The sequence below is a fragment of the Nannobrachium achirus genome (assembly GCF_963921795.1).
Source record: "Nannobrachium achirus genome assembly, chromosome: 17".
NCBI lineage: Eukaryota > Metazoa > Chordata > Actinopteri > Myctophiformes > Myctophidae > Nannobrachium > Nannobrachium achirus.
The window spans coordinates 6,081,136-6,096,638 of NC_137824.1; the positions used below are offsets into that span (position 1 = coordinate 6,081,136).

At 43.1% G+C, this 15,503-nt stretch overlaps 1 protein-coding gene across 1 annotated transcript in view; it reads right to left on the reverse strand.

The window, feature by feature from the left end:
- The window catches only part of LOC308302111 (uncharacterized protein), a 75,623-nt gene extending 65,066 nt beyond the window's left edge, over positions 1-10,557 (reverse strand). The window contains exon 1 of the mRNA XM_080746306.1: positions 10,471-10,557. Within this exon, the coding sequence (XP_080602432.1) occupies positions 10,471-10,544 (74 nt within the window). The 5' untranslated portion in view covers positions 10,545-10,557. The remainder of the gene's footprint in view (positions 1-10,470) is intronic.
- Positions 10,558-15,503: the final 4,946 nt, after the last annotated feature.

Consider the following 15,503-nt stretch of genomic DNA (forward strand, 5'->3'; position numbering starts at 1 on the left):
ATATTTGCCATCGTGAATTTCACGTTTGATGTAATCATTCAAATAGATGAGGCATGTATCTGTGGAATGGGACTCTCTGAAGCCAGACTGGAACTCGTAGATCAGTTTATTCTCTTCAAGATATTTAGCTACCTGTTCATAGACAATCTTTTCCATTACCTTAGAGATGGAACTAAGGATAGAGATTGGCCTGTAGTTGCCAGGGTCAAGTTTACTGCCTTTACACACACACACACACACACACACACACACACACACACACACACACACACACACACACACACACACACACACACACACACACACACACACACAAAACTCCCTGTCCTTCAAAAACACAGTTGGAAAAGGAGAAACATTCTATCCTTGACAATAAGCAATCCTACGGTTTGAATGCTGTACACAAGCACACATGGAGCAAAAATAATGATGACTTGTGTAATGAAGTCGACTGAGTTGAAAAGTCGTTTTTTGGTTAATGCCCTAGTGTGTGTGTGTGTGTGTGTGTGTGTGTGTGTGTGTGTGTGTGTGTGTGTGTGTGTGTGTGTGTGTGTAACCAGTGGCAGAGACATCCTTCTGTAGCCTTGCTGTTAGCCCTTAGCACTGATTAGTGCTATGCTCTGTAGCAACAACGTATTGACAAAAAGTACTCAACTAACTGCTATCTTTGTCAATCAAAATCGCAGAGGCTCTGCTACTGCTCAACAACTACTTTAACGAGCTTCTGACAGAGGCACGCTGGCACGGAGCTTACACAACGTCAACAAGCGGCAGGTCGCAAAGACATACACTTGTTAGCAGCTAGTGAAGTAAATGCGAGACTGCGAGTGAGTGAGGGGGGGGGGAGGGAGTGAGAGAGAGAGAGAGAGAGAGAGAAAGAGAGAGGCGAGGTGGCCCTGGAACACACCCGAGCCGTCTATTGACACCGTCCTTAACAATTGGCATTGCTCTCAAATGTACAATAGCCAGATTAAATATATATTCTTTTTTTTTGGTGAGGGGTCCGTGGGGTCCGGACAGTTGCCCCTCGAGGGCCGCAAACGTACGCAGTGGGTCTTTTGCCTTAAAAAGACCTATAGTATGTTTACTTTATGTAGACATTATTCCCTACCTGAGGATTGGAGGTAGGAGGAAGACTGGAGGTAGGAGGAAGAGTAATGGAAGGAGGAAGAGCAGTGGAATTCACAAAGGGAAAAAGCGTGCCCTGTGGAGAATCAAAAACCCCCCTAGCTCCCCTCCCCTCCCCCCTCTCCCCCCATCTAGCTCCCCTCCCCTCCCCCCTCTTCTACACAGCATTGTCTTCCTTCTGTTGTTTTGGGGAATGTTAGATCAGTTCAGGATATTGATAAAGCGGACGAACTGGTAACTCTCATGTTATCTCAGAGTGAATACAAAAATGCCAACATTATCTGTCTTACAGAATCATGGCTGAACAGTTCATGTCCAGATAACTCTATCTCTGTAGATGGTTTTTGTATGATAAGAGCAGATCGAGAGATAGTGAAAAACAATGGCAAAATGAAAAGAGCGGGTGGGATACTTGTTTACTTTAGTAAGACCTGGTGCAGGGAAGAACACGCCACAGTGAAAAAGGTAATTTGTAACCCAGACATCGAACTACTGGGGGTCGTTTTGAGACAAATTTATCTACCACGGGAATTCTCGTGCGTCGCCCTGTTGACCGTGTACTGTCCACCTAGTGGCAATGCAGCGGTAGCTCGGGACACTATTTTTTCTACTGTGGCCAGTTTTCAAACGCACTACCCTAGCTCCCTTATTCTGCTGAACGGGGACTTAAACCAGGTGAATGTTGCTAAGGGCCTGTCTGATTTCTCCCAGTATGTCACTTGCAAAACAAGAGGTGAGAACACTCTTGACCTCCTGTATGCTAATGTTAGGAACGCATACAGTTGCGTCTCCCTCCCCCCTGTGTGTGGCTCTGATCACTCCATGGTGAAACTGGAGCCCTCGTATCTTCCTGTCGTGAAGAGAGTGCTTCCATTCATCAGGGATGTTCAGTGTTGGACGGGGGAGGCGGAGGAGAGACTCAGATTTGATTTTGAAATGACAGACTGGGAATCATTTTTCAGTGAACATGGGTATGATGTAGATAGCCTTTGTCAGGTTATCACTGACTATATCTGCTTCTGCGAGAAGGTGTGTGTTCCTACTAAGAAGGTTCGCTGCTTCTCTAACAACAAGCCGTGGATGACAAAAGAAATCATTCACCTCCTTAAGAGAAAAAGGGATCTGTTCCATGCAGGTGACTCGGAGGGCGTGAGGGTGGTGGTGGAGGAGCTTAAAACAGTCAAGGCTCAGGCAAAAGGGAGCTACAAAGCTAAGCTGGAGAACTCTCTGAGGGAGAACAATACGAGACAAGTGTGGGGTGGTTTTAGGAAGATCACGGGGTACGGCTCTGCCAACTCTACTGTGTCAGGCACGGAGGAGCTGGCAAACGAGATGAACCGTTTTTTCAATCGGTTTGACGGTGCTCCTGTTAATGTTCAACAAGCAGCGGCTGGGTCAAACGGTGACCTCGGTTGCCGCCCTCTCTCTTCCCCTGCACCATCCCCCTCCCCCCCCCCCCCCCCCCACCCACCCTGTTTCTCACCACCGAGCAAGTGAGGCGCCAACTCGGAAAAGTCAACACCAGGAAAGCAGCGGGACCTGATAACATCAACTCTAAGGTGCTTAAGGCTTGCGCGGAGCAGCTTGCTGTCCCCCTCACGCATCTCTTCAACCTCTCCCTGAGGACGGGGAAGGTACCACAGCTGTGGAAGTCCTCCTGCATTGTCCCAGTGCCTAAGAAGACCCGTCCCTCGGTCCTCAATGATTACAGACCAGTCGCCCTGACATCACAGGTCATGAAGTCTTTGAACGGCTGGTTCTGAACCTACTGAGACCGGCGGTCAGTGATCACCTGGACCCCCTTCAATTTGCCTACCAGGCTGATATTGGGGTTGATGACGCCATCACCTACATGCTCCATAAGTCTCTCACCCATCTGGAAGATCTGGGCAGCACAGTCAGAATTATGTTTTTTGACTTCTCCAGTGCTTTCAACACTATCCAACCGTCTCTGCTTGCGGAGAAGCTTACGCTGATGGGGGTGGACAAGGGCTTTGTGGCATGGATCACAGACTACCTTTCAGAAAGACCACAGTCTGTGAGACTGCAGGGCTGTCGGTCCGATGTGCTGGTGAGCAACACAGGGGCCCCTCAAGGAACTGTGCTCTCACCCTTCCTGTTCACTCTCTATACATCGGACTTCCGCTTCAACTCCAAGACCTGTCATCTGCAGAAGTTCTCAGATGATACCGTAGTGATCAGCAAGATCTCGGGTGACAACACGGCTGAGCACGATGGTGTGGTTAGGGACTTTGTGCAGTGGAGCGAGGACAACCATCTCAAGCTCAACGCAAGCAAGACTAAGGAGATGGTGGTGGACTTCCGCACCTCCAAGAGAGTCCCCCCGGTGCCAAGCACCATTAACGGTGAGGTGGTTGAGCTCGTGGATAACTACAAATTCCTCGGAGTACACCTGAATAGTTCACTGGACTGGTCGGACAACGCGCAGGCGATTCACAGCAAGGGGAAAAGCAGGCTATTCCTCCTGAGAAGACTGAGATCGTTTGGGGTGTGCAATAGGATGCTACAGATGTTCTATCAGTCTGTCATGGCAAGTGTCCTCTTTTTTGGCATAACATGCTGGGGTGGCAACAACAGAGCAGGTGATACGTTTAACCTAAACAGACTGGTGAAGAAAGCAGGCTCTGTCGTTGGGTCCTCTCTGCAGGGGGTGGAGGATGTAACCAGGGTGCGCACTGCGAAGAAGCTAGATTCCATCTTGGAGAACTCCTCCCACCCCCTCCATCTAGAGATCACCAGTTACTGGAGTAAGAGAGGAAACGACCGCTTTAACTACCCAGTACGTAGATGTGATAGATTAGGAAAATCTTTTGTACCGGCTGCCCTTAAGCTGTACAACGAGACACATAACGGACGCTTGAAAAGGTCTCCCTTCCTAACTTAGACTTACGGAACCATTGCTGTATTGACTTTGACCTCTAAGGAACAATTGCTGTATTGACTTTGACCTCTAAGGACCTTCCAGGAAGAGTGCTCATGTGCGCCTTGCGGTGACACGCTTCCTAGTTTCTTCTTTTTTTCGCACTGATTTTTGACACTGCACTATTAGGTTGTTAGTGTTGGTAGTTTCTGAGTATTTTTTGCTTTGTTTAACATTGACAGTGAGATACTTGTTTGCACTAACTAGCATTGACTGCTATGGTCTCTTTTGCAAGACACTTTATGTATATATTCTTATATATTATTCGCCCCCTCTATTGATGCACCTTCTCCTTATTGGTACTGTACTGCTCTTGTCTTTGTTTTGTTTTTTTCCCTCTTATCTATCTTTCTTACGTCTCTGTAACTTTGTAAATAACTGTATACTGCTGTGCTACTACTGGACAACTAAATGTCCCCCTTGGGATAATAAAGGTATCTATCTATCTATCTATCTACTCTGAGAATAGAAAAATATAACTGATAGAGTGAGAAATATGTATGTAGCACTCTCGTACATTTGTATGTGCTTCCATATTTGGTATAGGAATGGCCAACGGTTAACTGTTACCGTTTAACCAATAAGAAACAGGTTACCGGTAAGCACTAACGGTTAATGGTGAGCGATAAAAAAAGAAAAGCATGTGTCACACCAAAAGCCCCGTACACCAATGTCTATGCAACATCAAGTCATCAACCATGCAACTATACGTGCTGTGGACACACATTTCTGGACACCAATCTCTGTGTAACATCCATGCATGCACGCAACTGCGAGTCTGCGATGCTTGATTTGGAATCGTACACAGCACGCTGACTTGTTCATCAGGAAACAAATGTTCCGATTGGATTTTACAAAACAGACATTGAATCCCATTTAAGAAGAGCTTAAAACACAACTTTCTAATGCTACATGACGTGTGGAACGCTAAAGTCGTCTTGGTTACAGAGTAGGCTATGCAAAAATAACACAAAGCTCAGAGTCGCAATGATCGCTGCATCAGCACACAAAACAAGGGCGAGAGAGAAGAATATGAATGAAATGGACATCACGTTTAGCTGATGTTTCAAACATTCCAAAAGTCATACAATTGGAAGTTATAGACCTTATTAAGTGTGCCTGCCATGCAATGGCAAAACACTTATTGTAATCCGCCATACTTAATTAAGTCATTAAAGGGGAAGACCACCCATTTTCAATATTGAAATACGTCATTAATATACCTTAAAGGAGTTGGGTGGAAATAGAAAAAAAGTTCCCCCCCTTCTGTGTTGCCTAGAACTGGAGGATTGATTTTGGGGTTTGTATTGTAAAGTACAATGTGTGATGTCATCAAGTTGTAATTTACAATACAAACCCCAAAATCAATCCTCCAGTTCTAGGCAACACAGAAGGGGGGGAACTTTTTTTCTATTTCCACACAACTCCTCTAAGGTATATTAATGACATAGTTCAATATTGAAAATGGGTGGTCTTCCCCTTTAAGTAGTTAGTTTCGCCACAAAGTTCGGCACGTAATAAGTGCCGCACGATTTACGCCACCGCCGCAATATATACATCAAAACGTGCGGCTCGGCCGGGAATGGGGTGCTATTACTTTTCTAAGAGAAAAGTTGTATCGTTTAATTGATATTAATTTATTAGTGAATTAATTTTACCCATTGACTTATAATGGGAATCGCAAAAACTCACATTCAATATTTTTTTTCTCGCAAACCATAGGGGCTACAGTTTCAAAACTTGGAGAGGAGATTTATAATGATATCAAGGATTAAATAAAAAAATATTTCATCAGTTGGCCTCATGGTGGCGCTATAACAGTCCACTTTACCTTTCGGCCTGTAACTCTTGAACCGTGGGTCGGAAAATTAAAATTCCTTTTCCCCTGGATTCCTTGGGTCATGACGCATCTCCTCATATAGGCCACGCCCATTTGCGTCAGGATAGATTTTCCGCCATTTTGAATTTTCTTCAAAACACACTTTTTGCTCCTTTTCCTACATATTTTCTCCAAATGTCACAAAAATCAATACACACGATCTATGGACTCATGCGATAAACATATTTAAACGATATTTTGATAGTCCATACCGTTCTTCCGTAACAGGGTTCCAAAGTTAGCGGGAGGAGCCCGTTTTGTAAGAAGTAGCCATAAATCACAAACGAAACATCCAGTCAACACCAAATTTTAACCACAAGTGGGGGGCGCTATACTGAACATATACCCAAAAGCATTTCCACTTCGACCATAGGGGGCACCACAAACGCGCAAAACGTAACCGTTTCATGCCAAAACGTGTTTTTTCAGGGGGAACGACCCTCTCAAAACGAAACACTAACACCAACCGCTACACAAGGTTGCACAGACTTAGCGAGCTGCAGGCACACTTAAAATTTCTTAGAAATTTTCTTTTCGAGTTCACACCGCAGCCATCTTGGATCACATGACTTCCTGGGATAGCAGCCTGCAACCAACTTATTTTGACCAAATCAACAAATGGGCAGATGACAACATCAACATCCCCAAAAGTATTAAATAGAAGGGTACATCCACAATATTCATGGTAGTTAGGTAACACTGTTACTGGTACAAAGACTTGATACAGTATCTGTGCAGACTAGTGCTTGCTCTGCCATCATATAGTTAATATTACTGTGTCGTGATTTTTGCATATTAATCAGGAACAATCTAACAACAAATAGTGAATATGATGGTGGAGCAAGCACTGCACAGATAGCAAGTCTTTGTACACAGTAAGGTTGCAACCTAACTTACCTTGAATGTCGTTACCATGGATGTAATCCATCTACTGTAGCCCTTCTGTTTAATCATTTTGGGGATGTTGATGCTGTCATCTGCCCATTTGAAGGTTGAATAGAACTCATATTTTGGGACCATCGCTCAATTATTCACAATGGTTTGTAATGCAGGCTGCTGCTATCCCAGGAAGTTGTGTGATCCAAGATGGCCACGGTGTGAATAAGGTCTATTGCTCTACACAACAAACACAGAGGAGAGGGGGAAGTGTCTCGCTGCTGCTGTTGTTAGGCGACAGCCAGGGACTGCAGAGAATAATAATAATAATAATAAAGCTTTATTTGTATAGCACCTTTCATGACATGAAATGCAGCTCAAAGTGCTTTACAGAGCAGAAAATGAAGCACAGTTACTTAACAGAAAAAATAAAATACACATGAATACAATAAAGCAGAACAATAAAAACATAAAACATTGAAGAACAATTTCAGAACAGTGTGGACGTCAATAGCATCAAAGAGATAAAAAAAATAATTCCGCTAAAAGCAAGAGTAAAGAAATAGGTCTTGAGCTGTGCTTTAAAGCTATCCACAGAGGCTGCCTGTCTTAGGTGTAGTGGGAGTTTATTCCAAACTGTCGGTCCGTAGAAGCAGAAAGCTGCTTCACCATATTTTTTATATTTCATTTTAGGCACATCGAGTAGGTCAGCACTAGAAGACCTGAGTGGGCGGTTTGGAACGTATCTATGCAGGCAGTCATAGAGGTACGAAGGTGCCAGACCATTTAGAGCTTTATAAACAAGTAAACTAATTTTAAAATCAATCCTAAAAACAACCGGGAGCCAGTGTAGCGACGCTAAGACTGGAGTAATATGTTCTCTCATCTTAGCTTTAGTTAAAACTCTGGCTGCCGCATTTTGAACAAGTTGCAAACTGTCAGTTGTTTTCTTTGGCAGACCAGAGAGAAGTGCGTTGCAGTAATCAAGCCGAGAGAAAACAAAAGCGTGGATCAGCGTTTTTGCATCGTCCAATGTTAGATAGGCTCTAATTCGCGCAATATTTCTAAGGTGAAAGAAGGCAATCTTGGTGACATGATTAATGTGTGTATTAAAATTCAATTCAGCGTCAATGATCACTCCCAGGTTCTTTACAGAAGTGTTACTTTCTTTAGACAGGTTACCAAGTCTACTTATTATTGATTCTCTCTGCGCAGTAGAACCAATTATGAGAACTTCTGTCTTGTCCTCATTTAGTTTGAGAAAGTTCTCACTCATCCAGCATTTTATGCTAGACACACACGTCAGCAATGGGTCTAGAGCACAGGGGTCGTCCGGAGCTACCGAAAGGTACAGCTGGGTGTCATCAGCATAGAAATGGAAATTCACACCGTGAGCGGAAATAAGTTCTCCCAGCGGCAGTATATAGAGGGAGAATAATAAAGGACCAAGAATTGAGCCCTGTGGAATACCAGAGCAGATGTTGTGTTTGTTTGACTCAAAGTCAGCTAGATTAACAAAGTAGCTTCTGCCTGTTAGGTAGGAGTAAAACCAGGACAAAGCTGTGCCTGACAGCCCTACCCAGTGTTCAAGACGTTGTATTAGAATTGTATGGTCAATTGTGTCAAAAGCCGCCGTTTGATCCAGCAGTAGGAGAACGGATACATTTTTGTTATCAGCAGACACCCTAAGATCATTAATTACTTTTAAAAGTGCAGTTTCTGTGCTGTGTCCTTTCCTGAAGCCGGATTGGAATTTGTTGTGCACCTTATTGTTCTGCAGAAATACATCCAATTGATGAAAGATAATTTTTTCTAGGACCTTGCCCAGAAAAGGCAAATTGGCAATGGGTCTATAATTACACAGCATGGACGGGTCGAGGTTGTGTTTCTTGAGTAAGGGCTTAACTACGGCCGTTTTCAGTGTTTCTGGAAAGACACCTGATTGTATAGAGTTATTTACTATTTTTAGGATATCTCCAATCACACAGTCTACAACCTCTTTGAGAAATGGCGTGGGTATTGCATCCAGCGAGCAAGAAGACGATGTCATTTGCGATATGGTTTTACGAAGTTCCTCTTCATCAATTTCACAAAATGATACTAGGCTGCCCCTAGATTTATCTACACTTTTACACATGGCACCATTAACCGCATTTGCATTTGTGACAGTATTATTCATAATACCAGCTCGGATGTTCACAATTTTGTTGTCAAAGAAGGATGCAAACTCATTACACTTTGCTTTAGAGGCAAGGAGTGACTGCTTGTAGGACTGGGGGGGGTTTAAGAGGCGTTCAATAGTGGAGAATAAGACCCTAGCATTGTTCTTGTTCTCATTAATAATTCCGGAAAAATAGGCCTGCCTAGCCAGACGCATGGTTTTATTGTACGTGGCTGTTAATGACTTAAAAATCTGTAGATGGATAGTTAGTTTATTTTTTCTCCAAGCTCGCTCTGCTTTGCGGCATTGTTTCTTGAGTGAGCGTATATGATCGTTTATCCAGGGTGTTTCTTTTACTTTATGTTTCTTTTTAGTTTTCATAGGAGCCACTATATCCAGAGCTGACTCTAATTTAAGATTAAAATGTTGAACCATATCATTTACTGAGGGAATATCAGGAAGGGGGGGTGCACATGCAAGATGGCGAGCAAACTGTTGAATGTTAGAGAGGCAGGGGCTGACAAAGGGCCTTTTGGTGGACAATTCTCTTGAATGCAGCCTTCACTTATGGTATGGAAAGGGGAAATTTGCATTTCTTTTACCATAGTAAAAAAATGCATTCATGGTCTGAAGAGGGCACTTTTTACAGACGGATAAAAGGGCAGGGGTTCAAGCCCCCTTTGTCTATGTGTGCACGTGCCTGGCGACAGGCGCATCACATTACCGACTGATCATTTCAATCCCAGTTTCTTTGCAAAAACAAATTTCTTTTAGAAAACATTTGTATTCTTATTTCTCCTAGTTTTATTGTTTTTAATGTGTAAATATGGCACTTTATTATGGGGAAAAGTGGGTGTATTTTCCTTTTTTAAATCGCTAAAATAGCAATTTTTTTAACACATTTCCTTAACGGTTAACGGTTATTTAACCAATAAGGCCTTACAGTTATCGGTTAAGAAAAAATCTCCATTTGGCCATCCCTAATTTGGTAGCCAGCAGACCTTGTGTGAGTGAGCTTTGGTTAAAATGGCTGTGCCTCTGAGGCTGTTATCATCATTGTTTTGGTAGAATCTCTCACAGAAAACCATAATATCAAGTAACCCCGGAGTTGTTTAAAGTTCTGGTGTCACGCCAGTTGCCTAGGAAACGGAACAAATGAATATGTCGACTGACAGCTTGACGTAAAGACGTCATACGTAACCCGCAATGTGTATAAAACCTTTGCATCACTGTGTTAACGTAGGAATAATTGATCTGGAACCAAGTCTTTCTGATGCTTGTAAGATCCCTTTCCTGGAATAAACCCAAATACTATTATAACTTATAAGATGTTTCCTCTGTTCATTGATGTCAATAATTATTTCACTGTCCGATAGATATGGGGTACGAAAAACTAAGCTATCAATAACTTCAGCCGAAATAAGATTTGATCAGTTAATGAATGAATGTGGAGCTAAAAGTAAAATGTTTCTATCGTAGGCCTACCTCTCATGTGACCAGAAGTGATGGGCCAAACATTGCTCCACTGTAGGTCTTCTCTCTGGGTCTTTTTTGATCATCTTCTTGATGAGATTCTTTGCAGCTTCATCTTGAACCTTGTCCAGCTTGTAGATTCCATCATAAATGTTGACTTCACATCTGATGCCTGAACCAAATGGATGATGTCCTCCAGAAAGGATGTAATACATCAGCATCCCAGCCACCTGTAGAATGAACATGAAAAAAATTAAATGTGTGTTTTAAGTTATTCATTGAATTGTTCTCATACAGAATATAATAAACTGGATATCACTGCTTCTTCTACCAAAGTCTCAGCCATTAAGAATTAATATAAAGTATGTAAAACAAACACAATATGGTTCTCATTATGTTATCATGCAGAGTAAATAACAACCTGGATGTCAGTGCTTCTTTGATAAAGGACAGGATCATCTTCCAAAGTCTCCCGTGCCATCCAGCATCTTGTTCCTGCAGGCGCCATGCGTATACTTGTGTGTCCTTTTAATTCTAGGCTTATTCCAAAATCTGCCAATAGTGCCCTGCCTATAATATCTGCAAGGCATATTTGTTAAGATACATTTCAGCTTCTGTTGCATACATAATATTAATATTAATAATTATACTTTTAATATTTTAATAATGATTATTATTATCATCATCATCATCATCATCATCATCATCATCATAGCTTACCAATAAAGACATTCTGGGGCTTGATATCACGATGGAGAATTGTAGGATTTTGACAATGAAGAACTTTTAAGCTCTGGAGAACTTGATTTGCAAGCCGTTTCCTCTCCATTTCAGAAGGGTTGTGATCACGCATGTATTCTTTCAGGGTGTATTCACACAACTGAAGAGCAAGGTAACCACAGTTCTTATCCTCTGCATAGTCAACATATTTTACAATTGAAGGATGATCAAGCTTTTGTAAAAATGTTCTCTCATTCTTCAGCCCTGCAAGGTTTCTAATTTTAATTTTCTTCACTGCGACTTCAGTGCCATCCTCCGCTAACCCCAAGTAGATCTCAGATCCTTTACTCCCCGTTCCTATGAGGAATTCCTCTTTTTCCGCAAACACAAATTCCCCAACTTTTGCAAGTTCACAGTCATCAATCTGTGCAAGCCTCTCAAACTGTGGCCTCCATCTTCGACTGGTTGGGATCCATCTTCGTGATGTACTGGAAGAGGTGCCCTCCATCCCATCCACTGTAATGGTAAACATAGAAAATGAAATACTGGTCATTTCGCAAAAATCTAACTCGCCAAATCACTTGCTAGGACACCTCGCCAATGAGCAGGGTTGCCAACATTGGTCCTCCCCCCAAAACCTCTTAACAGATATACAGTATATTTTCCTGTGTTCTGTTGAATTTTGTGCATGTTTGATACTTTTATCAGGCTTGCTTTACTAGCATTGTGATTAGTCTTATCTATAACCTATGCAATATGGCCAATGTAAATACCATGTTATTGTATTTAGATTGAAAGTATTTTATAACTTAGAAATACTAATCATATTATCGAAAGAGGCTATGAAAAGGGGGGGGAAACATGTGATTGGCCTGGGACCAGTTAGGGGGTTCTCATATCTTCAAAGACGTATTTGACTATCTGTCAGGACCCACCCACCCACAGCCCCAACATATAGTTAAAACAATCCCAAAGCATCTGCAACATAGCTTTGAGGTTGCACTACAGGGACTTGAGTTAGGAACAACTAGCCCTTGCCCGTTCAAAGATATGAGCTCTGAAATGATGTGCAGTGTGTGGGTTATGGGGTGTGCACTGTGCACACAGTATATGAGGGATGGAAAGTAACTTTAACTGGTGCTTACATGATAATATGTAGGAGCATCAATGTAAGAAATACCCGTTTCGTTTAATGGCTACAGAGAAACTGTGTACCGATCTGCATGATTTTTGGACAACATCTATAACGGGGCCAGACAACCCCCCCACCCGCGTGTGCGCACACACACACACACACACACACACACACACACACACACACACACACACACACACACACAGCTGGTTAAACATGTTGCCTCATGCTAGATGCAGAATAGATAAGCCTCATGCTAGACCAGCTCAGTGGCCTTGTGGTTAGAGTGTCCGCCCTGAGACTGGGAGGTCGGGGGTTCAATTCCCCGGCCGGGTCATACCAAAGACTATAAAAATGGGACCCAATGCCTCCCTGCTTGGCACTCAGCATCAAGGGTTGGATTGGGGGGTTGATCACCACCAAGGGGGGTCCAGGGACCACAGATGAAAATTAGCCTACGGCTGGCTAACTCTGGCTCATTTACATTGAAGTGAAAACTGACATGTCCATTAATGAGCACGGTCCCTGTCAAATAAAACAAACTTTCAACTTTAGATGCAGAATAGATAGTAGATACACCATAAAAATGCTAATATACAGCATATGATTTGTGAAAGTGACAAACGGGCTTCACAGTTATGTCAGGTGTGTTCATATGCTTATGGTGATGCGATTTCAGATCAATTGCTCCAGCCATTGAGGAGAAACGCTGTGACAGACACTCAGACAGACAGACAGACACTCACTCAGACATTCCGAAAATTATATGTTAGATATCCTCTCGTGTGATGATGTTGAGAGTGGGTGGGTGCAGTATTTTACTGTCTAAAATAGGCAAGGTGAGGTAAACTTTCGCCAGAAGAGGGGGCCAGAGGAAAGGGCAAAAAGTCACTCTTCCTTGGATAGATTGATTGGGCGCACACACACACACACACACACACACACACACGCACGCACGCACGCACGCACGCACGCACACACACACACACACACACACACACACACACACACACACACACACACACACACACACACACACACACACACACACACACACACACACACACACACACACACACACACACACACACACACACACACACACACACACACACACACACACACACACACGACGTTCACGGAAAATAGTTGATCATTGCTACCCCCTTGATACAAATCCTAGGAACACAATGGCTATAATAGGCCAATTCAGACAAATAAAAGGGAATCTTGAACCAGTCTTTTACACATTTTTTTTTATAACTAAACTCCAAACAGCCCAAAACAAACTAATTAGGGTCCTGCTTAACCTTCCCTATCAGACTCACCTCACCGCTACTCACCAGTTAAGAGTGGGGTGGCTCAGAGTAGATGACAGAGTACAGCAACTTGCAATGGGCCTGGTGTACAAGATACACTACACCACTATGATACCCAAGTAGGCCTACCTGTCAAAATACTTTATAAACATTAAGGATGTCCATAATTACAACACCAGAGGCAGCACCACAGATCACTTTCAACCCAGAGTCAAAACCAACAAAGGGTCAAACTCTTTCTTCTGCTATACCACCAAAATGTGGAAAGCCTTACCGAAGGCCATAAAGGAGTGTGGATCCCTAGCATCCTTTAAAATTGCCCTGAAAAACCACTTACAGGCAGCAGCCGTTCGCAACTGGTAAAAAAAAAACTATCCTAGCCCAACCCTACCCTCCCCTGCCCCTTCATTGTATATACTTACTGTTTGTTTAGACTTACTGTTTGTTTAGACTTACTGTTTTCTTTTTTTGTTCTATCATTTTTTTTCTTTACATATCATAGGGTTGCCACCCGTTCCGTATAATACGGAATCGTTCCTTATTGGACAATTAAAAGATGCGTTCCGTATTGAACCAATACGGAACGCGGTTTGTTCCGTATTTAACCAAATGCCCCATAAAGGTCTGTCACACAAACCTCAACACAGAATTTAACAATAATGAATGAAATAAAACACAGGAAAAGACAGCAAAAGGAGGGAGAGGCACGAGGACCGCCTGTGAGGCGACTCGCAGTCGCTGCGGTGCGCTCTACGCTCTGCCTACTGTCTCGTCTCGTCTCCTCTCCTCTCCTCTAGCCCGGCCCCTGTCTGCATATACAATTCACTGCATGTCGCTGTCAATCACCGTTGCGCTTTAAAAGCAGAAAAGAACTAGTGCTGGTTAATCGTTTTCAAACCGAAATCGCGATGTGAAATCCCGCGAAGGCCACGGTTTCTCTGCGAAGTAGACTTCCCAAGCAATATGGAGACGTTTTAATTTTTAAAATCCCTTCATAATTGACTAAAGCAATGATCAAATCAAACTGTGGTGACTTTCTTTGCTTCCAGGCATCTCCGCTGAAAGAGAAAGTGAATGTGATTTTTTGGCACAGTGGCCACTGTGCAGGAGCATGGGAACAGCATGGGAACTTAGCCATAAATTATAACTTCCAGCAGAGGGTGCTAATATTCGGACGTTTTGTCTCTCCTGGAGTTATAACGCAGAGTCAAATAGCTCTCGCTGGTTGAGCCTCCACGTCCCTAATCGCCTCAAAACATGTTTAAATCATGAAGTTGCTCACCTCATCGTCGAAACAGCTTTATATCTACCTATGAGCCCACTCGTTGGCATGTGTTAGTCCATATGTTTCTAATAAATTAATGTTTACTAAAACTTCACCGAGTCTCATCGTTTTCCTTGTTTTTGAACTGCTTGGGTAAAAATGGCCGAACATCACGTGACGTTGATCGCCGTTGCGATTCGCTCATACTAGGACATGACGTTTTATTGTATGCGGAAGTATTCCAACGTTCTGTAGTTCTGAAGCGTTCTGAAGGCGGAAGGATTCCGCCGAGGAAACGCGAGTCTCGGAGAAGTTTTAGTAAACATTAATTTATTAGAAACATATGGACTAACACATGCCAACGAGTGGGCTCATAGGTAGATATAAAGCTGTTTCGACGATGAGGTGAGCAACTTCATGATTTAAACATGTTTTGAGGCGATTAGGGACGTGGAGGCTCAACCAGCGAGAGCTATTTGACTCTGCCTTATAACTCCAGGAGAGACAAAACGTCCGAATATTAGCACCCTCTGCTGGAAGTTATAATTTATGGCTAATGGGAACTAGGGGTGCTGCAGGTGTTACAGCACCCCTATGGGGAAGTTCT